Genomic DNA, 23,860 nt, shown 5'->3' with positions numbered 1-23,860 from the left:
GTTCCGAATCTGCTGATATCAAGGGCCAACTGTAGGGTCTCTGGCCCTGGTTCCTTGCACAGAGCTCCCCAAATCTTTGTAATTTTCTGAGAGATAAGAGCACTAGGAGTGGGACTCCCCTGGTGGCGCAGAGGTTAAGAATCTGCCTGCCAATGCAGGGGACATGGGTTCGAGCCCTGGTCCGGGAAGATCCCACATGCTGTGGAGCAACTAAGCCTGTGTGCCACAGCTACTGAGCCTGCACTCTAGAGCCTGCAAGCCACAACTACTGAAGCCTGCGTGCCACAACTACTGAAGCCCACATGCCTAGAGCCCGTGCTCCGCAACAAGAGAACCCACCGCAATGAGAAGCCCATGCACTGCAACAAAGACCCAATGCAGCCAAAAATAAATAAATAAATAAATTTATTAAAAAATATCATAGCAAAAATTCATTTAAAAAAAGGGCAGTAGGTGCATCTTTTGTTCTAATATCTGGTCTTTGACCCTAGTTCTGACACAAAGCCGCCTTGGAATTTCCTAAGTGACAGTAGTGTCCTTTGTTATAATGAGGTGACTCTTGGTCGGCTCCTAGATGGGGACTGGTCACCACAAAGACCAAGCCATGATTAAAAGCTTAAAACTTTCAGCCCTACTCTCCATCCTCCAGGAAGGGGAGAGGTGCTAGAAGTGGAGTTAATGATGGGTCATGCTTACGTGATGAATCCTCTATAAAACCCCCAGAATACAGGGTTTGGTGAGGTTCTAGGGAGTTAGTGTACCCAGAGAGGGCATGGGAGTTCCACCCCCCATACCTTGCCCTATGTATCTCTTCCATATGAAGTTCATTTTTATCTTTTAGCATATCCTTTTATAATAAACTAGTAAGCGTAAACAGGTGTTCCCCTGAGTTCTGTGAGCCATTCCAGCAAACTTTCAAATCCAAGGAGAAAGCCATGGGAACCGAGATTTACAGTCGGTCGGTCAGAAATATAGGTTACAGCCTGGGACTTGCGAATGGCATCTGAAGTTTGGAACGGTCAGGCTTGTGGAACTGAGCCCACTATCTCCAGGTAGACAGTGTCAGAATTGAATTGAATTATAGGACACGTAGCTGGTGTTGAAGAGAGTCGCTTGGTGTGGGAAAAAACCTATATATCTGGGGTCAGAAGTGTTGAGCGTGGTAGTGTGAGAGCAAAGTGGAGACATGGGAGGAGTGTCTTTTTTCTATGGTCTTCTTGGAAGCGGGCGTGATAAAGGGAGCATGACCAATAGGAAGATATTGGCACAACTTGGCGTGAGTTTAGAAAGGCCTGGCCTGGAGCATAACAAGGGAAATGGAAAGGGCAGGAAGCAGAAGCAGAGGAAAACTAGTCAGCAGATCTTATGATGGAGGAAAGACAAGGAAAGAGAAGCATTTTAGTCCTTTCCACAGTTTTGTTTCTTGGTAACTGGAAGAGTGTTTTTACTCTTAAAAGCAATTTTTCAATCCATCCATCCATCAAATGTTCACAGGCATCACTGCATAGGGATTCTCAACCTCATAAAAAGGAACAACGTTTACTTCCCTAAGCCTTTCAGTTTACTGAGTCCCTGTTATGTGCCAGAATCTATGCAGACACTGAGTTAGGATAAATAAAGATAGACTCTACCCTGAACTGATGAGGAGGAAGGAAATAAGCAGTGGTAAAAAATTAATGCTGCTCCTTTAGCAGCATCTGTTCACTTTCTAAAAATTGCTCCCTCACTACTGCCTCAAGATCCCCCTTTGTCCTAACTTCACATAGGATGTGGGCCCCACACAGATTGAAAGATCTGGCCAGATCCACTGCTCTTAGGTGGCCAAAATAAAGGTAAAATTTACAAGTTTTTCCTGCTTAAATTAAGTAAATCACTTTCTTTACTACTTAAAAAAAACAATTCTAATCTTAAGCATTTCATTATGCAACATACACATTTTCTTTGATCCTATTTTGAGCTGAGCTTAAAAAAATATTACCAAGAATTCAGTTGGAAATTTTTTACTACAACGAAGGAAGAAATAGCCTAAGTAAAATACCCACTAGAAACTCATATTAGGTCCTGAAGAAAACACTGCAGACAATAGGATGCTTGTTTGAACAGTACGGGCAGGACTGCTGTATCTGGGGATTTCCACTTACCTTTCTCTAAAGGACTCCAAAAGAAACTATCTTACCTTATCTGTACTTCATCCCTGCATTTCTCAATCTTCCCTTCCCAAGAAGCCAAGGTGGGCACAAACCTACTTATATCAAGCCAGGTAGGAATCCCTTTCTCTGCCTGAAACTCAATAAATCGAAGTTGTCAGGAGTTGCCTGAAATAATCTCACTCTTTCTCTCTGTTCCTGTATACTCTGTGCCCCTGGAATTATTCCAAATTCTAAAATGGAAATAAAAGTATCAAGACTTCCCTCACAAGGTTGTGTGGATGATTAAATCATTGAGCTTGTTTATCCAAAGATGAGGATCCAGAGTTAATTCACATGTTTGAACAGATGCAAACCTAAGACTTAAAATCCAACTTCTAAAAATCTAAGTGCGTAGATAGGGGCACTTTGATAACAAAAGTAGAAATATCTTGCAGAGTATAGAGAAATCAGAACACAACAAAAAGGAGTATTGGAAAATAAGAGTTTTAAATAAAAATACGTATAAAAGGGCTTCCCTGGTGACGCAGTGGTTGAGAGTCCGCCTGCCGATGCAGGGGACACGGGTTCGTGCCCCGGTCCGGGAGGATCCCACATGCCACGCGGAGCGGCTGGGCCCGTGAGCCGTGGCCGCTGGGCCTGTGTGTCTGGAGCCTATGCTCCGCAATGGGAGAGGGCACAGCAGTGAGAGGCCCGCATACCACACACACACACAAAAAAACAAAAACCATATAAAACAAACTTTTGGTACCAACCCCCATATGTCCTTAGGATTATATGACCACAGGTGCTTCAACTAATAGACACTATTTGTGTTGCTGGGGCAAGACACTTCACCTCTCTGGAGGAGAGACTCTCTGAAATTCTCTCTCTCAATGTTGTCCTTTAATTAAGCTACAGATATTCTGGTTAAAGGGATGTTTTAAATGTAGCTTAAAACCAACCAGAATTATTTCTTAACAGCTTCCAAGCTATCCCAAAGGGACCCAGATATACTGGGGTGCACTAAATTATTAATTAAAAGACTCACTCCTTGACCTCAAAGAGTTTATAATCAAATTAAGGAATCAGGGCTTCCCTGGTGGCGCAGTGGTTGAGAGTCCGCCTGCCAATGCAGGGGACACAGGTTCGTGCCCCAGTCCGGGAAGATCCCACATGTTGCGGAGCGGCTGGGCCCGTGAGCCATGGCAGCTGAGCCTGCGCGTCCAGGGCCTGTGCTCCGCAGCGGGAGAGGCCACAACGGTGAGAGGCCCACATACCGCAAAAAAAATTAAGGAATCAACATTCAAGTCATATAAATATTAGCAAATTCACAAGGCATCAAATAAATATTTACTAAGTCACACTGCACCAATACAAAGGGTTAAGGAGAACTGGAGTAATCAGAGATGGCTTTGGAGGTAATGGTGGACTTCAGGTCAGGTGGAGGAAGGGAAGAATTTGAATCAATGGAAGAAAAGGCATAGAATGAACCGTCAGTTATTGCTTTACAAAGCCTATGTTCGGGCTTCCCTGGTGGCGCAGTGGTTGGGAGTCCGCCTGCCGATGCAGGGGACACGGGTTCGTGTCCCGGTCCGGGAAGATCCCACATGCCGCGGAGCGGCTGGGCCCGTGAGCCATGGCTGCTGAGCCTGCGCGTCCGGAGCCTGTGCTCCGCAACGGGAGAGGCCACAACAGTGAGAGGCCTGCGTACCGCCAAAAATAAAAAAAAAAGTAAAAAAAAAAAAAAAAAACAAAGTCTATGTTCTTTCTTTAACTTTAGTCCTGACTTTGTAACCTTGAACAAATAAATCCACTAAAGGTCTGCTATATATAAAGTATGGTACATCATTTAAATAATGGAGATTTTCCAAGTTAAGGGTGGGGAGGGCTTTGAGATTAGAGAAGACAAAGCTCAAAACTAACCCCAAGCTCACATCATGTTGGTTATAAAACAAATGAAATCTGTTCTCTTAAAGAGAATTTTTAAAACTTGCCATTGCTATTGTACCATTAATCAATTAAAATCAAACTCAGTATGAAACCTACATTAAACACATGTGTAACTCTTTTACTTAGATCAGTCACAGTGTGGGAAAAAAAATATTTTTACATGAAAATTTCAGAACCTTGCTCCATCCTTCTCTCATTTGAAACCATAGTCTTTTGCCACTAAAAACAGTACTTAATTCGATAGCTGTAGAAATAGCCTAAGCCATTCAATAGCTCATTTATGATACAGCATTGAATTTATCTAGCAAAAACACAACACATGCACGGGCACTTCCTTTTGCCCTGTGTAGTCTAAATCTCCGCCAAAAGCAGAGGAAAGAAAGTACAGATGGACAGGATATCCTCAAATTATGTGGTTTGCCTATGTCATTCCAGAGAGAAATCTAGTGCCTGATTCACAGTTAGAAATTCAAATTAAGTAGAAATACCTAGGGTAGCCAGTCCTGGGGCTGAAAGGCAGGCCTTCCTCATCAGCAGTTCACTAGGCAAGCTTGGAAGGTATGAAGGCTTCCAGAATTCACCTACCTCATTCAGCATAGCTCTTGGCTTAAGAGAAAGTGATTAAGGATTAAAGCAGGGGTGCCATTGCTTAAGAACACTAATAGGAACCAAGTACCTCAAAATCTATTTACATAAAATTACAACTGATTGAATTTAGAGTGGTAGTGGCATTTGAATATTCTTGTGCATTTGGACACAATTCTTCAATTCTTTATTTATTTTTCTAGATACTTATCTATCTATCTATCTATTTATTTATTTATTTTGGCCATGCCATGCACCATCTATCTAGCTATCCATTTATTTATTTAGGCCATGCCGTGCAGCCTGCAGGATCTTAGTCCCCCAACCAGGGATCAAACCTGTGCCCCCTGCATTGGAAGTGCAAAGTCTTAACCACTGGACCACCAGGGAAGTCCTTGACATAGTTCTTAATGCACATTATATATGTATATTAAGTCACTGCATATCCAATCCATCTCGGCAAATACCTCAGAGGACCTAGTAGTAGTATGTGTTGGATACTATGCTTGGTACTAAGACTATACTCGCTTTTCATGATGCCAGACCACTCAATCGCTATAAGCCTGTTATTTCATCTATGTAAATAATACTGTGATATATGCATAGCTATGGTGAAGACTTAAAGACCCAATGAATATAAAGTCCTGAGCACAGTGTGTGCCTTCACTCAAATCATAGCTTTCTTTTTCTTTTTTTAACTATTACAGTGGTAAACTAGACACACAGTCCTGTAATCCTGAAGCTCCAGTAGAAGATACAGACAATGATCAGACATAATGACAATCATGATGATAAGGATATGGATACTACTAATAATAGCAGCTAATACTTATTTAGAACTTACTATGACCAAGGCACTATTCTAAGCACATAGCTCATCAATCAATCCTTATAACAACCCTTTGAAGTAAGTAACTAGAGGGCCATGGTAGTTGATATACAAATATGTGGGAGTGACCCTCTAAACCTCATTCTTGAGTGGCTGGGAAAGTACCTTCTTGGAATTAATAATATTAACCAGGTAAAACGACACAGCATTGTGGGGCTGAGACCGTAAAAGAAGTTCTGAGCAAAAGGAATTAACACATATGAATGCCTAGAGCAGAGCATGCACATGGATGACCAAAGAACTAAAGAAGTTCAGTGCCGGCAATGTCCACGTGAGGCTGCCAGCAATGTATAAATTCATGTGTTAGGAAAATAGGCTCCCGGATAGAAAAAGAGAGGTGTTCTTAGGAAAGGCAGGGTTTCCTAAGAATGACAGGAGTTGCTTGGTTGGTAATCTGCCAGAGAAGCCCACCTGTTAGCAGCAGCCTGTACTGGGGGATCCTCTGAACCGGCTTGAGCAGGTAGTGCTTGAGGGCCAGATTAGCACAGCGTGGGCTCATCTGAAAGGAAAAGGCATCCAAAGTAAACACACGCATTTTCCTAAGAAGCAAGGGACCCAGATCCAAGTGCTCGGGAACTTTAAATAGCCAGCAACTCTGGGATTCGTGGAGAAGCTCCCTTCAAGGCACAGCTCCTATGCTGAGTGGGAAACCAGAACCACTCACCATGGAGTCTACACCCTCTTGTAGATACATCTCTGAAAGCACTGACTCATTGGGAAATTCACAGCCCTCTCGCAGAAGGTGGAGGGTGGAGGCTGCAGTCTGAGTTGTAGGCCAATCAGAGGCAGCAGCTACCCCTTAGAAAAGCATCTACCAATGTACTCATGAACACACACCAACCCAACAACCAAGAAGGAAATGCCTGGCCCCCAAAATAAGGTGGCAGAAATAAAACTACTGGGAACTGGATTCAAATAACCATCAGAGCCTATCATCAATATACTCATAATAACAACAGTTGGTGCTGGGGAGAATGCAGAAATTAAGGACAACGTGAAAAGCAGCCTTGCTAAGCAAGCCTCGTCTTATAAGCCTGAAGGATGTAAACTTTCTCAGATGAATGGCTACAAAACACAGCCCCCAAATCACACTGTATATGGGAACATTTGATTCTGGAACCCTTTCGACTTGACCACAAGGACATTTGATTCTGCCGAAAGTTTTTTTCTTAGTATGTACAACAGATACTGGTGCCCATTCCTGAGCCTCTCCTCCTATCTCCAATAAAGGTATTTACTGTGGGGTGACATCAAAATGGCCAAGTGAAAATGTCCCTGCCTTCTAAGATGTCCTGGTGTTCTTACACAGCTCAAGTGGGAAGGAAAGAGTTTTTTCAAATATGATGGTTCTATCTTTTTCTAAATATGTACATCCAGGCTCTGGTATGTAGAATAATTATGAAAGTATAATGACAATGCATGTTAAGAAAGCATCGAGGGACTCCCCTGGTGGCACAGTGGTTAAGAATCCGCCTACCAATGCGGGGGACACGGGTTCGAGCCCTGGTCCAGGAAGATCCCACATGCCGCGGAACAGCTAAGCCCGTGTGACACAACTACTGAGGCCGTGTGCCACAACTACTGAAGCCCGCGTGCCTAGAGCCCATACCCAGTAACGAGAGAAGCCCGCACATCATAACTAAGAGTAGCTCCCACTCGCCGCAACTAGAGAAAGCTCGCGCATAGCAAAGAGGACCCAATACAGCCAAAAATAAAAATAAATAAATACACTTATTTTAAAAAAAGAAAAAAGAAATGAGAAGTAATGAGACATAAGCTTTAAAAAAAAAAAAAAAGGGTTTCTCTGGTGGCGCAGTGGTTGAGAGTCCGCCTGCCGATGCAGGGGACATGGGTTCGTGCCCTGGTCTGGGAAGATCCCACATGCCGTGGAGCGGCTGGGCCCATGAGCCATGGCTGCTGAGCCTGCGCGTCCAGAGCCTGTGCTCCGCAACGGGATAAGCTGCAACAGTGAGAGGCCCGCGTACCACAAAAAAAAAAAAAAAAAAGCATCGATTATGCAAGCATCATTAGATATTAGACAGCTAACTTTCTCCGTCATGTTTTCTTTTGCTGCCAAGGCAACAGAACAACTCACTGGACACTAATGAAAACCTGGGTCAATTATCAGTTGCCATAGCTGTATGTACCACACTTCCATTCTTTTTTTTTTTTTTAATTGATTTATTGATTGATTGATTGCTGTGTTGGGTCTTCATTTCTGTGCGAGGGCTTTCTCTAGTTGCGGCAAGTGGGGGCCACTCTTCATCGCGGTGCACGGGCCTCTCACTATCACGGCCTCTCTTGCTGTGGAGCACAGGCTCCAGACGCGCAGGCTCAGTAATTGTGGCTCACGGGCCCAGTTGCTCCGCAGCAATGTGGGATCTTCCCAGACCAGGGCTTGAACCTGTGTCCCCTGCACTGGCAGGCAGGCTCTCAACCACTGCGCCACCAGGGAAGCCCCACACTTCCATTCTTAATATCAATAGCATGAAGACTTCAGAAGAAAGGAAAAGAGGGAAGAAAAGACGACAAATGATTTTAAAGTTTAATTACCGTACAAATTAGAAATCAGCCGTATCTTAATACTACTAAAACTTTTCTAGTTTGCTGTAACTGGAATTCACTAATATTTTTAGTTTCAAAACAGAGAAATGGTAGCAAAACAGAGGACGGTAGCAAAAATACCTCAAATTCTCTAACAACAGCAGCAAAACCTGGGTTTTTCTTGTACTGCTCATCCAACAAAGCTATATTCTTATCAAATTCCTTGATATATGTGGAATACATTTTTAGATATGGTCCCTTCTTTACAAAGATATCAGCAATTCTTTGTTGTTCCGTCCTAAGGATAGAGAAGAGATAGACAAAAACAGAAAAAGAGTCATTACGGTATCCAAAACATATCCAATGATGAGCAGAGCCCCATTTCCAAGCCATCAACTTACCTTTTTTTTCCTCTTCTTGTAAGAAATATCCCCAAATGCCCACTCTTTCCCATTTCCATTATTGCTACCATTAATTACATCTTGCCTGGACTCTGCCAGTCCTCTGACTGGTCTCCCTGCTTTCACCATCTCATGCTTCTGTATAGCCAGAGACTGTTCAGAAAATTCAGATGAACTTTTAAAATAACTTTTTATAAGAGTAATGATAAAGTATGGACAGGAAAACACTTTTTAATTATGTTTTATTTTATCATGCTTTTAAAAAATAGCTTTTAATCATTCCTCAGCCCTTAAACTCTGTGTAATTTTATACTTAGGATGCAGCTAATTATTAATCACTATTTAGCATATTTTCCCAACATGCAGAAGCAAGATATCTGCAAAACAGGCAGAGGTATTTTCCTGGATTATGTATAAAGAAAGCTTAGAGGGAAATATTCATCATTTTTATCATGAAAGTAGGTGATACATTATGTTGTTATTTTGGGTTCCCCACGGACTTCAACAATAAATTCAATCCCCCTAGACCAAACTGTACACATTTCCAAAGATGTCACCAAAGTTTCTGTTACTGTCTAAAGACCAGTAAAAGCAGTTAACCTTTGGTATTCTTTTCCTGTTCTAAAATCTACAACATCTGCAATGATGTCATATATGTGTAAATTTTCTAAACCAAATAACAAATCTTCCTATTATCTCGGTGAATGCCCTCCTTTCCAAAATGCCGTTTTCCTGGCTCGAAGCTCCAAAAAGATAGATGAGACATTTAAAAATGTTTCCAATGTGAATACATCAACTAAAGTCTCCCAATTTCAAAAATCCTGATTATAAAGGTCACCTATAGAAAGTTAAATTGGCTGACTATGGGCCCTTCCTGCTTTTGAGGCAACATTACCAAAGAATTTAAAAATTTAGAGTACCGAGCTAGGTGCAACAGAGAATTCTGGCCATCCGAAGTGATCAAGCCACAGGTAACTGCCAAGAAAACTCAATATACTGAAAAAACACAATGTCAGGAACAATGCCTCTGTCATACGCAGGGCCCTTATGGCCTCATCTAAACTTGGAAACTGGGAAAGCTGGTCAGTCCATTTTTACCAGTTCAACATTCTTTCCTCCAGTTCCTTCAGGAGATCCCGATTGAGCTCGTACAGCTGAGGCAAGTAGTATAGGATCTGATTTAGGATCCGGTCCTCAATCACTGGTTTCCCAAGTTGCCTGGAAGCATGGGCTACCGCATCCCGGAAATCCTGTTACAGTTCAGAGAAGGAAAAACAATATACATACATATGTAACTTAATAAAAAGCTTTTTCGCCAGTCACTCTCTTCCCTAAAACAATATAAACTGCAAATTGTATTCCCCACGAAGAACTCAAATTATTGAAAAGTACCCACTTCCTCCTATCCCACTTACTTGGATAGGACACACACACACACACACAAAATGGCTGGGGTGGATATTTGGTTTTAAAACAGACTGTGATACTTCTCTTAAATCTTTTAGTTTGATCTCCAAACTTAGTAATTATACTAAGGGGGTATCTGGAAATTGTATTGCAACTCTAAGTAGTCCTTAAAATTGTTCCAATACTACTATATGAACAAAATCCATTTATTTTAAAAGTCTCCAGATCTTAATTTTATTTTGGAAGTGTCCCTTTGTCCACTTTCAGTAATTATTTCCCAAATGCTGGAGCATTCTAAGTGAGGCATGTGGAGGGTAGTGCATTCTTGATAATCAGAGAATACTGGATCCAAGCCCTTACTCCTAGAATACTGTGTTTGTTTGAGCTAGCTCCATTTTCCTCATCTGTTACATGGGTCATGAGACTTTAATTAGATACTGCACACAAAGCTTCTTACAATGTATTTGACACACAGAATCAACAAAACATTTTAACTCTGGACCTTAAACTCTTTCCTCCCTCTATCCAACCTCCCCATAAATTCACCAGTATCTATACTTTTCACAAATAAAAACTTTTCTCATCACATAGCACTTTTCCCTGTAAGACTATTTATACCATGTTTTAAGACAGGCCCACCCCACCCCACCCTATCACTCCAGAGGATTTGGAAAGGGTGGGGTTGGAGACTGTACTTCTCTAGATTTCACTATATCTTGAAGCCTACCCCCAGGGGATAAGTAAAACAATGGTGGAATCTGTTCTACAGTCCTGAGGATTCAGTAACAAAGATTATTCCTTCTTAGAAACAGGAGGTTTAATTAAAACTGCAAAGCAAAGGTTGGGTAAAGCAGACTCTCTACTAGGCTTTATCTTCTTTCTCCTTTCTAACTGCTTTCCCTTCAGGAATTCACTGGGCAAATCAAATAAACAAAAAAAGACCCTGATTTCTTCCCTGATCTTTTCAGCACCTACCCCTTACAAACATACAGTAACCATTAGTATTTCTTATGCTTCTCGTGAAGGGCAACAACCTCATACCTAATTTAAAAGTACACAAAAAGCTCCTAGAGTAATGAAAATAAAAACAAAAATAAACAAATGGGATCTAATTAAACGTGAAAGCTTCTGCACAGCAAAGGAAACTATAAACAAAACAAAAAGACAACCCACAGAATGGGAGAAAATATTTGCAAACAAAGCAACCAACAAGGGATTAATCTCCAAAATATATAAACAGCTCATGCAGCTCTATGTCAAAAAAGCAAACAATCCAATCAAAAAATGGGCAGAAGATCTAAATAGACGTTTCTCCAAAGAAGACCTACAGATGGCAGAGAGGCACATGAAAAGATGCTCAACATCACTAATTATCGGAGAAATGCAAATCAAAACTACAGTGAGGTACCACCTCACACTGGTCAGAATGGCCATGATCAAAAAGTCTACAAACAATAAATGCTAGAAAGGGTGTGGAGAAAAGAGAACCCTCCTAACACTGTTGGTGGGAATGTAAATTGGTACAGCCACTATGGAGAACAGTATGGAGGTTCCTTAAAAAAACTAAAAATAGAACTACCATATGATCCAGCAATCCCACTCCTGGGCATATATGAGAAGAAAACCATACTTCAAAAGGATACATGCACCCCAATGTTCATTGTAGCACTATTTACAATAGCCAGGACATGGAGGGGACTTCCCTGGTGGTCCAGTGGTTAAGATGCCACACTTCCATTGCAGGGGGCACAGATGCAATCCCTGGCCAGGGAACTAAGATTCCCACAGGCCTTGTGGTGCAGACACACACACACACACACACACACACAAAAGACATGGAAGCAAACTAAATATCCATCAACAGATGAATGGATAAAGAAGATGTTTATATGTGTGTGTGTGTGTGTGTGTGTGTGTGTGTGTGTGTACAAATACAATGGGGTATTACTCAGCCATTAAAAAAAAGAATGAAATAATGTCATTTACAGCAACATGGATGGACCTAGAGAGTATCATACTAAGTAAAGTCAGACAGAGAAAGACAAATATGATATCACTCATATGTGGAATCTAATTAAAAAAACAATACAAATGAACTTATTTACAAAACAAAAAGACTTACAGATATTGAAAACAAACTTATGGTGATCAAAGGGGAAATGTGAGGGGGAGGGATAAATCAGGAGCTTGGGATGAACACACACACTACTATATATAAGACAGATAACCAACAAGGACCTACTGTATAGCACAGGGAACTCTACTCAATATTCTGTGATAACGTATACGAGAAAAGAATCTAAAAAAGAATGAATATATGTATATGTAAAAAAATAAATAAAAGTACACAAAAAGATTCCTCTTCTGGGAATTCCCTGGTGGTCCAGTGGTAAGGACTCCACCTCTGGGCTTCCACTGTAGGGGCATGGGTTCTATCCCTGGTCAGGGAACTAAGATACCACATGCCGTGATCCCGCATGCCGTGAGGGGTGGCCAAAAAAAAATTAAAAAACGATTCGTCTTCTAAGGTATATTTTAGACAAGTCAAATCCTATGTTCAACAAGTGCTAATAAACCCTTCACTTAGGCCTCAGTACCTGGGACTAACTTTATCAGCCCAAAACCGTCATATTAACCCAAAGGAATCAACTAGTTAGACCAGTAACTAAAGAACTACTTTGACAACTAATTACTTTAATATAAAATAAGAATTCGTTACTTGTATAAACTACAATCCAGAAAACCACACAAAACAGCTCCAGAAACCAAATGGATCTGGGCCAAATTCCATCTCCCAACAGCTTGTTTCTATCAGCATTCATATTTACTGAGAGAAAATAGAGCCAACTTAACACTTTCGAAAGTCATTAGACCTGCCATCAGACAGAACTATACAGAATATATTTACATACCACGAATAACATCCTCAATTGTAAATGTATTCAAAGCACAACAGTTAAACATCTTCCGTAGCATTTTTTTTTTATTTTACCAGTTTAATGATTAATATAATTTAGAGGCAAGAGTTTCCTTGTTCAGCAAAACAAGCACTGCCCTTTCTTCTGGTAGGATAAATGATGAATATGTTTGTCCCTTGGCAGCAGGATGACTTTTATTTTCCAGTTGGAAGGCATTTCCTCAGCCAGGACAGTGACAGCAGACATTAGCTGCTAAGTAGCTTAAGGACCCTGTTTGACAGAGCTTTCGCTAGACTCTGTATTCCATATGTCTGCCACCATTGCCAAAAAGGAAACTGGTTTATTTAAGACACATGCGACAGACATTAGCCAAATCCACACTGCACTGACCAGTGAGGTGGCCACCTCTAACTGGAGGACACTGTCACATACCAGGCAAAACTTTAGTTTTTTTCCAGTACTACTGGGTGGTGTCGACAGCTCTAGAGGAATGAATGGGCTATGATGCCTTTTTTAAAATTATGAGTAGCATGTCAGAATAAAAGAGAAATATAAGTGCAAAAGAAGAACGTTTAACAAAGACAATAGGAATTTAGAGAGTTTATACCCAGCTATTAAATATTATTCCTAAGACCCAGAGAGTTACATATTTTAAACAAGTACTACGAGGGCCATTGTTAGTCTTCATCGTGGATTTTTGAAAACAGAAAAGAGCACCCCTTCCTCCAGGCCAGTGCAACTCAGACCAAGGGCCTTACTCATAACTGATGGCCTTCTTAACTGCACAGCGCAGCCCTGGCCCCAATTCATTCCCTCACCTCGTGGGCTACCATCCCCTGAAAGCCATGTGCAATGGCCCCAGTGCCAGATGCAACTAATTCACACAGGAACTACACGCAATCTCTAACTTCTCAGCTCTTCACGAACCTCAACCATTTCCAAACTCGTGCCACTGGAAGGAGGAAACTTTTTTTTTTTTAAATAGAAAGGATGATTACAACATATGTCTGGTTATTTTTCTAAATGCTAACAGCCAGGATAATTTGGGAAAGTGTGATGACACTTAAGAGCCAGAGGCAAAACTATTTTGAGGCAGAAGAATCTAAATTTACCAGCACCCCCTTGACTAAATCAGTGAGGATGCAAGACCACAGGACTGGCACTTTCAATTAGATCCAAAGTATACTTTTTCACACTGGAAAAGGTGGCTAATTAAAATAAAAGAGGTGAGGGAGCTAGAGTGTAAAAATGTTAGGTAAGCGGGTGAGTTTTTGGTTTGTTTGTTTGCTTTTTTGAGGTACGTGGGCCTCTCACTGTTGTGGCCTCTCCCGTTGCAGAGCACAGGCTCCGGACACGCAGGCTCAGCGGCCATGGCTCACGGGCCCAGCCGCTCCGTGGCATGTGGGATCTTCCTGGACCGGGGCATGAACCCGTGTCCCCTGCATCGGCAGGCGGACTCTCAACCATTGCGCCACCAGGGAAGCCCAACGGGTGAGTTTTTTGATATCAACTACATATACTTCAATCTATTGCTCTAACATAAAACCTACCAAAGATTCTGTACGCAAAACTGAACCATCTACACTCTAGTTTCTGATCAACAACAACTTGGCCTTTTTAGAAACAGAAATGGGCTTCTGGATTAAAAAGCTTACCATAATAGTATTCTTAATAATTCCAAGAAAACCTACAAATAAGAACCAAATCAACTTAAAAAAAACTCAGCTCCTTTGAGGTATTAACATACTAGCCTTACCAGCTCTGATCACTTGGGCAAGAGCAAGTAAAAATCAATGCAAATAAAATCAAGTCTGAACATCTAAAGCAACGAAGCACAAAACAGATGGCCTTGTTTGTCAGGTCAGGCTTTATATCTCCAGGACCAAAGAGAAGTAAGTGAGTTAATAACCAGCTGTCCTAACTGGGCTTCCTGACCTTAGGGCATTACTTAACCACTATGATGACACAGTGAATTACGAAGACTAAATGGGCATATGAGCAGACAGGGAGCTCTGCAGGGCTCCCTGCCTACATGAAGGGCATTAAGAATCACTTCATATTAAGCAAAAGCAAAGCAGCTGCTAAGGTCAAAGAGCTTTGAAAAATATACAGAAAGCAGTGTGATACTATTAAGTTAAAGGGGGTAGGGGGAAGGCTCCACGTTAACAATTTGATTTTGTTCTAAAATGAAAATATTTGACCAATGAAGTTACTCCTCCCTCTACGTTCAGACCTAGTGATATCATGTACAATCATCAATGCAAAACTGTATAAAACATGGATGAAACCTATCCTTTGTCTCAAATCTCCAATCCCTGCTTAATAACATTAAGAAATAATCATCATAATATATCCTAAATGATCATCTTTAGAAGACGAAAAACTAGAACTTCTCCAGTTTCCTGGCCCAACTGAAAGAATTCTAAATGCAAGCCAATATACTCAAAGATACACTGTACCCTACACAGCACGGCAGAGATTTCAAGTAACAATTTTTAATCAATTTCTGAACATTCACTTAGTGCAAGGGCTCAAACAGACCAGGGTTCAAAGTCTGGCTTTGCCATTTAATGGGTTTTGCCATTTAGTGGGTTACTTTTGGCAGTTAGCTTACCTTCTTCATTTAAAAAAACAGAAATGACATCTATCTGATAGGGTGGTTATGAGGATTAAAATAGATAATTTGTGTAACATATGCTGTGAGGTACACAGAGAGCACTCAATAAACATATGCTGTGAGGTACACAGAGAGCACTCAATAAGGCCATTTAGGGCTTCCCTGGTGGCGCAGTGGTTGAGAGTCCGCCTGCCGATGCAGGACACATGGGTTCGTGCCCCAGTCCGGGAAGATCCCACATGCCACAGAGTGGCTGGGCCCGTGAGCCATGGTCACTGAGCCTGCACGTCCAGAGCCTGTGCTCCACAACGGGAGAGACCACAACAGTGAGAGGCCCACATACTGAAAAAAAAAAAAAAAAAAAAAAAAAAATAAGGCCATTTATTTAATTAAAGGAGATTTGGTTATCTTAAATGATACATGACCACCATTTAAGATCCACAAGTCCCTGAAAGCTTGGAAAGAGAGCCCTCAAACAGAGGTCTATAAACAGAAGGAAACATTATACCAAACCAAGGTGAGGGAAACAAACACCTCAGCAGCAAGACAAAGGCACTCCTAACAATGAACTTCAGGGACTTCTCTAGCGGTCCAGTGGTTAAGACTCCATGCTCCCAGTACAGGGGGCACGGGTTTGATCCCTGATTGGGGAACTAAGTTCACGCATGCCGCAAGATGAGGTCAAAAATTAAAACAAACAAACCAAAAAAAGCAATGAACTTCATTCAGTGAAGGACAGTCCTCATGCGAAGGAAGCTGCTCAGAAGTGAAAGTCTGATAGCCATGTCAATAGACACTAAAGGCGGATTCTTTATAACTAAAGAACAAACGATATTTAAATGGTTCTCAAAACTGAAAAGAAAAGGTGTATTCAGTAGAACAAGATGAAATCATTTTAAGATGGTAAAAACTGGAGGCTTCTATGAAAAAGTCTTTTATTATTTTATTTATTTATTTATTTATTTAATTTATTTAGTTTTGGTTGTGTTGGGTCTTCGTTGCTGCGCGCAGGCTTTCTCTAGTTGTGGTGAATGGGGGCTACTCTTTGTTGCAGTGCACGGGCTCCTCATTGCGGTGGCTTCTCTTGTTGCAGAGCATGGGCTCTAGGCGCACGGGCTTTGGTAGCTGTGGTTCACGGGCTCTAGAGCGCAGGCTCAGTAGTTGCGCACAGGCTTAGTTGCTCCACGGCATGTGGGATCTTCCCGGATCAGGGCTCGAACCCGTGTCCCCTGCATTGGCAGGCGGATTCTTAACCACTGCGCCATCAGGGAAGCCCAAGGAAGTCTTTTATAATGCATTTTAAAAAAAGATATATTCTATTTACTAACAGACATCTGAATGTCCAAGTAGCTTTGCCTCTAACTCTATGGATTTTAATTGGGAGTCTCTCAAATTTTCAAGGTAACGTATATCCCAGTCTAAGGCAATTGGTAGAACAAAGATGCTTCATTACGAGTACCACTTACCTACTGCTTAACCAGCCCATCTTTGTCAAAAAGACCTAAAGTCTCTAATCATTTTCTTTCAAAATATATTTTTTAAATCATGCTATTCAGACATTTAAAAAATAAGCTTATAGATATGTCTATTAAACCATCTCCCATCAGAAAGCAAATAAGATAACAAAAGCAAAAAAACACTGTATCATTTGTACTTAATTATATTAGATGTCTAAGGTGTTTTATCTGGAAAATGGCATTTATATACAATATAATAGCAACCTCTGCATTGGACAACTTCTGCTACAAAAGAGGAGAAGAAATATAAACAACTAGAGTTTCACCAAACCACGTATTATTCATCAGTTTCCTATCATTCATTTAACATACTAATTTAGTACGATACCAATAAACAAAACAGATAAAAATCCCTGCTTTCATGGAGCTTACTTTCTAATGGAAGAAGAAACCTAGTAGGCTATTTTTCGGGAACAAATTCTATTTTGATTGATTTTAGTAAAAGCTTACTAAGATAATATTAAAACTAAATAGTATGGATTTTAACTGACATAACATTCTAAACAACAGCACTTTATCTTGAAGGACCTCCACTTAGCCTGCAGCTAAAACTAATTGGTGCCTAACGGTTTTTTTTTTTTTTTTTGCGTTACTCGGGCCTCTCACTGTTGTGGCCTCTCCTGTTGCGGAGCACAGGCTCCGGACGCACAGGCTCAGCGGCCATGGCTCACGGGCCCAGCCGCTCCGTGGCATGTGGGATCGTCCTGGACCGGGGCATGAACCCGTGTCCCCTGCATCGGCAGGCAGACTCTCAACCGCTGCGCCACCAGGGAAGCCCCCTAACAGTTTTTTGTATGATCACATTTAACCATTACACCAACTTTATGTGGTTATTATTATTCCCATTTTCCAGAAGAAAACGAGGCTTCATTAACTTGCCCAAGAGCACACAGTTAGTGGCAGAAGCAGAATTCTTAACCACTAACCAATTAGTCCCATTCATTCATTCAATTAACATTTACTAGGGGCCTTCCACTGAATAGGAATGATGGGAGACTCTGAAGATACAGGATGTCTGCCCTCACCTAGCTTACATGTTAGTACAGGAGACCAAAAACAAACAAGTAAACAAACAGATATACAAAATATATGAAGTATCAAGAAGAAAAGAAACACAGGAAAGTTGAAGAGAAAAGGATGTCAGTGAAGACCTCTCTGAAGAAGTCACATTGAGCCCAGACTGGAAGGATAAAGAAAGAACTAGCTATGAACAAAGGAAGGAAGGATGAACATTCCAGGAAACTGCATTGGCAAAATCTCTGAGCAGAAATAACCTCAGCACTGAACTAAGAACTGAAAGGAGGCTGGTATGGCCAGAATATGGTCTGCAAGTGAGAGAATGCCTTTCTCTCTTTGACCAACATTTCACCTCACTACTAAAGGCCAAATCACAGAGCGCCTTACAGGCAGGGGGAACCATAATTTACTATCCAAACTGGATCATTTTTGACAGTAAAAGGGAGCTCTATTAATAAGATTATGCTAAGACAATAACCAAGATGGTCAAAAGCAGACTAGGACAGATGGTCATCCTACTTACAGGACTTGGAAAATAGCATGGTTTTTACTATATAATGCAATGAGAACCATTTAAAGGGTTTTAAGCAGGGGAGTGACATGATCTAATATATATATGTTAAGAAAATCACTCCTAATATTTTATATGAAAAAAATCTTTTAAGGAACAGATTGAAGGGGGGTAAGAATGGACATAGGAAGCCCAGTTAAAAGGCTGGTGCTGTTTTGAGTATGAGATGCTATTCTGGACTAGGCTGGTAGCAGTAAAGAGGAAATAGAATCAGCAGGTTTGCTGATAGTTCGGCTGGAGAGGTGAGAGGGAGAAATGAAGAACAAATCCTAGTTTTCTGGCTTTGGCAGCTATATGGATGGCACTACTATTTTGAAAAGGGAAAGACTGCCTTTTAAGAATCTCTTTTTTCTCTGGACTCAACAGGGCATTGACTTAGAGACAATGTGTATACTGGACCTTTTTTCAAATCCAGGTCAAAGTCCAAGAGCTCATGGTAGGTACTGCAGAGTGAGGACCATATAAAACATTACTTATAGTCTTGCTACTGCCTCTGCAGACCCAATTCTTTCTCACAAACATCAGAAGAATCAAAGCCCTCAGCTAAGTGCACTAATTCTTAGAACCTTAAGTATATTTTAAATCACATAACCTCTACCCAAATCTAATTCCTCCCAATGTAATATGATAAAATTCATTAGATTTAAAAACACTTTTATGAGCTATAGCACCTGGTTCAGGAAATTCAAAACAAAGAAGTGATAGTGAGCTACAGTAACATATTAAAGTGATCTATAAAATGTTAACAAACTACTCTGATATATTAAACTTTTTAAAGTATGGCTACTCTGTTGGACAGTGCTGATACTGAACATTTCTGTTTCACAGAAAGATCTATTAGTGCTATTCTAGAGTCTCTAATATGGAAGACTATTAATGGGAAATCATCTATAACTAAACAATAGCTTCTCCCAAGCCACGTGGATACCTGGCCGATTTCCAAAAATACCCACTGGATTATCTAAAGCCTGTTAGATATTTTAAAGCAGTCATCATTCTATCATATAACACAGAAGCTAATGCATTTAGAGGAAATCAGATAGCAGGAGTGCTCAGGATTAAAACAATCCACATGCTACCTTTATGGGGTACTTCTGGTAGAAGAGTAAATATGAGCCTTAACAGCATAGTGGGAGTGCTGGATTGAAACAAACAAGATGCTTTTGGCTTCACCCACATTATCCTAACCTGGTGACAAGCCCCTCCTAGTAATGGCTGAGAACCTGTTTAATGCTTGGTTGTTAAGATACCCGCTAATGTTGGGCTCTAGTGAGTTAACATTTGCACATACCAGACAGATGTTAACATGAGGTTGGCAGATGACCTACTCTCACTCCTACATTAAAGGCTTAGGAAGTTTTCAAGATGTGCAAATCAAGGTGGGTTATGGATGATTCACTCTGTTCAACATCAGCGGGGAAGAGGCCAAGGCCATCAATCAGATCTGAGATAAGGGAAATATTTTGGTCTAATTGTCTATTTTTATAGGGCTTATGCTTTGCTCCAAAAATATATAGGTAAGAACCAGTATATATATATATTTTTAAATCAAATAAACATACTGGTAAAGCTTTCAATTGCTTCTCTACCCACTGGAATCAGAACTTCCTTCATTAAAATGAAATTTTAATACGGGGGGAAAAGGGCATTTGAAAGGGACAGAATCGTGAAAAGTCTACTGCCTGGTAATATTAAAATGAATACTTCCGGGCTTCCCTCGTGGCACAGTGGTTGAGAGTCCGCCTGCTGATGCAGGGGACACGGGTTCGTGCCCCGGTCTGGGAAGATCCCACATGCCACAGAGCGGCTGGGCCCGTGAGCCATTGCCGCTGAGCCTGTGCGTCTGGAGCCTGTGCTCTGCAACGGGAGAGGCCACAACAGTGAGAGGCCCGCGTATAGGAAAAAAAAAAAAAAAAGAATACTTCCCATTCACTGATGCTCTACAAGGGAAGAAGAAGAAGAAAATGTAACAGCAATTTGAGACCCTACCATATATTGCACAATACCAGGTTCTTTCACATACTTTATTCCACTGATTCCTCACAACCTGAGAGATGGGTATTTTTATCCCCATTTTACAAATGAGGAAAGCTAGACCTAACAGGTCAAACTTTTTTTTTTTTTTTTGCCCACACCATGCAGCTTGTGGGATCTTAGTTTCCCAACCAGGGATCGAACCTGAGCCCTTGGAAGTGAAAGTGCAGAGTCCTAACCAGTGGACCGCCGGGAAATTCCCCAAACTATTGTCTAAAATTCACATACTTGGTAAGAAATACAATCTACTAAGCCAATGCTTCTCCAAGTGTGGTCTACAAATTGTTATTCGTATGCAAGTTTTGATCAAATCGAACAGTGAAGTTAAACATAGCAATTTTTTGCTTCTACAAGTTTACTCATTCACTTGCAGATGCTTAAAATTTCCCTGGAGTGGTCCTATTTGTATTTAAACATGTCTATCAGAAAATATGTCCAATAGATACAGTTTGCTCATCCTAGAGATATGTTCTAAGTTTTCCAGAAAAACAGCAGTTTAGCATTTTCTTCTCCCCCTGCAATTGCTTGTACAATAGAGAAGGTTGGGGCATAACAGCAAATGTATATGGAGTTTATCTTGCTAAGTCATTTATATTTATCAAGCTTATCATTAATTTTGGAATTGACAATATGCTTGTCAATAACTCTGGGTGACCAAATATTGCCATATATATATATATATATATATGAATTTTAAAAGGAAAATTTCCAATATAGTCAAGAGTTATATGAGGAACTATTCATGGGAAAATAACTTCTCAAAACAAATTAGCAATGTTAAGAAATTTTTAAGAAAAAATTTCCAAAGCTAGAGATTTTTCACACAGGAATTAGGCCTCCATGTGTCTATTGGACCAAGTGCAGAGCACAAGGGGATCATTTGGTGAATGATCCCACCTTTAAGTATAACCCATTTTTCATGTTTATATATCTATTAAAAAAAAAACACTGAAAATCATACTCTTTGCAGAGACATAAATGGGTGTATATTTTGTAAACCTACCGTTTTTCAGCAATTCAGTTTAATATGATGTTAATAATTATCATATAAGTAAACTACTTGGATGGTAATTCAAGTCACTTCCATTTCTTTTTTTACTGTTTCCTCTACTTCAACATTTTCTTTGGTTAAGTCTTAATATCTTGCCCAAATATAATTAAAATAAAATAACACTAAAAGCATTTTAACTGCCAATGAGTAATGAAACTTGTGAAAACTTGCAGGTACAAAGGAGTGCATGAGAAAAATGAATAGGCATTCAGACACATAATTGTTTCCCAACAGGTTTGTTCAAGTTCACAATTATAAAAACTGAACAGAACTTTAAAAAGTTAGTTGTAAAAATGTCTATTTTAAGTGTCTTTCTAGGAGCTTGTTCAGTTAGAACAGTTTTAAACACTGATCATGATATTCTTTACCCATTGCTGTGCAAAATTCTACTGTAGCAGACAACTTCTGCAAAATGCCCAAGAAGAAATATTATCCTTTTAATAACTCTTTATTATGAAGATAGAAAGTTTAAAGACTTTGGAAGTACAGATATAAAGCCTCTATGTTTCAGAAATCATCTGGGTATACTACACATACATGAGATTAATGCATTTTAGAAAATTTCTCTCTTCACATATGTGTGAATTTTAAAATATAATCATGTATTAGAAAGCACATACATGTATATACATGTTAATTTAAATATATTTAAGTTAATTATGCTGAACATATTGAGGGACAGGGAAAGATGTAAAAGTGGATAGTCTCAGACTTCAAGAAAATATTAGCAGATACTTACAATATGCAAAAGTTTTAACACGTCCACAAACCTGTAAAAAACAGCAATGAGACATGTTTTAAATGAGTCAATGGGGAAACAAATAGTCTTCTGAATTGGAAACTGGATACCTACACTTTCTCTGAGCTCATGATCTCCTTGGCAATATGATGGACTTTACTTTTCATCCCAGTATCTTCACCCTGTGATAAGAGTGCATTAAGAAAACATGAACTCATAAAAGGATAATGAAGATCAGCTTGGAGCTAGTTAGACGTACATTCAAGCTCTGATACTTATAGGTTTCAATTAGAACACATTTCATACTATATAATGTCTCAGATGGCAAACGTGGAGGTTTAGATGTGGTTATTAAACCACGATACACGATTTGCTGAGAGCAATCGGTAATCCTCACCATTATCAACAGTGGACTGATAGACTGCCCCAGGAGCCCCAGAGCCCTGGTGGGGCATACTGTCCAATGGTTCAAAACTGAAGCCACATTCTGCAGCCACTGAAGCCTACAGATATCCCATGATGTGAGTTCCTGGGGTGCACACAAGTAATTTAAGATTAGGAAAGATTCAATAGGCATGTATAAGAGCACTTCACCCTTAGTAAAGCCACTCTAAATCAGGCAACCTAAGTGCCATCTGAAAAGTGCTCTTCACAGTCTATACCACACACAGGCCAACAGCCACAGGCACTCTCAACTTACTTAAAATCCCTTTTAGAAATATGCTCTTACAGTCAAGGCAGTTTTATTCTAAAGAGCTGAAAAGAATTTATTTTAATATGTATTGTATGGTGTGAAAATTAAAAGCTCTAGCAGGGACAAAAAACGTACACTTTTGAAAAAAAGAGGTGATTATGAATGAGGTCTCAATATTTATGAGAGATTATTGTTGTAGTTGTTTTCATTTAAATATTGATAGAGCTGGCTTTGACTCCAGGGCAGCAGAGGAAAGGAGAAGAGTTTCTCTCCATTTCTATTCTGGTGAAAGGTCTGAACACTACATTTACAGAGTGAAGGGCAAGAGAGTAAACAAGGAATAAGCAGTCATAAAATTTCAGGTACTACATGTAAGGTGAAAATTATGACTGCTGCCATTAGAAGGAAAGTGCACTGATGTTTCTGTTGAAGAAATGTCAGATCTGGTTTTAGAAAGAGGCCTCTACATTCATGCTGGCATTGACAATACCAGGACCCAGTTATTTTGTGCTGCACAGAGTGCAGTTGGACAAGGCAATGTCACAATAAGGGTAAAAAGTGACCATGACAGTCCAGTAGTCAGTCACTAATAAAATGACAGGAAAAAAATAATGGTAGTGACTAATTCTTATTTATTTATTTAGGAAGTGAACTCTCAGATTATCTCAAAGTTTTACCCAATGTTTAAGTCTCTAAAAATAATAATAGTAACAGTGTGAAATAGTCTTCTTTTCTAAACTGAAATCATGGCTAGGATGCTAGCATATCTGCTTACCTGAGCATCAAGGAAAGGACTA

General features: G+C 40.2%; 1 protein-coding gene across 1 annotated transcript in view; it reads right to left on the bottom strand.

Moving 5' to 3' along the window:
- FGD6 (FYVE, RhoGEF and PH domain containing 6) overlaps positions 1-23,860 on the bottom strand; it is a 110,627-nt gene that overhangs the window by 35,995 nt on the left and 50,772 nt on the right. Inside the window, exons 4-8 of the mRNA XM_060165307.1 lie at positions 22,484-22,551; positions 22,370-22,400; positions 9,597-9,748; positions 8,239-8,395; positions 5,965-6,052 (exon numbers count right to left, since the gene is read on the bottom strand). Coding sequence (XP_060021290.1) covers positions 5,965-6,052; positions 8,239-8,395; positions 9,597-9,748; positions 22,370-22,400; positions 22,484-22,551 — 496 coding nt within the window. The remainder of the gene's footprint in view (positions 1-5,964; positions 6,053-8,238; positions 8,396-9,596; positions 9,749-22,369; positions 22,401-22,483; positions 22,552-23,860) is intronic.

This window comes from Lagenorhynchus albirostris, chromosome 11 (genome assembly GCF_949774975.1).
Source record: "Lagenorhynchus albirostris chromosome 11, mLagAlb1.1, whole genome shotgun sequence".
Classification (NCBI taxonomy): domain Eukaryota; kingdom Metazoa; phylum Chordata; class Mammalia; order Artiodactyla; family Delphinidae; genus Lagenorhynchus; species Lagenorhynchus albirostris.
Note: the sequence above shows the minus strand (reverse complement) of the source record. Positions and strands in the feature narration are given on the sequence as shown.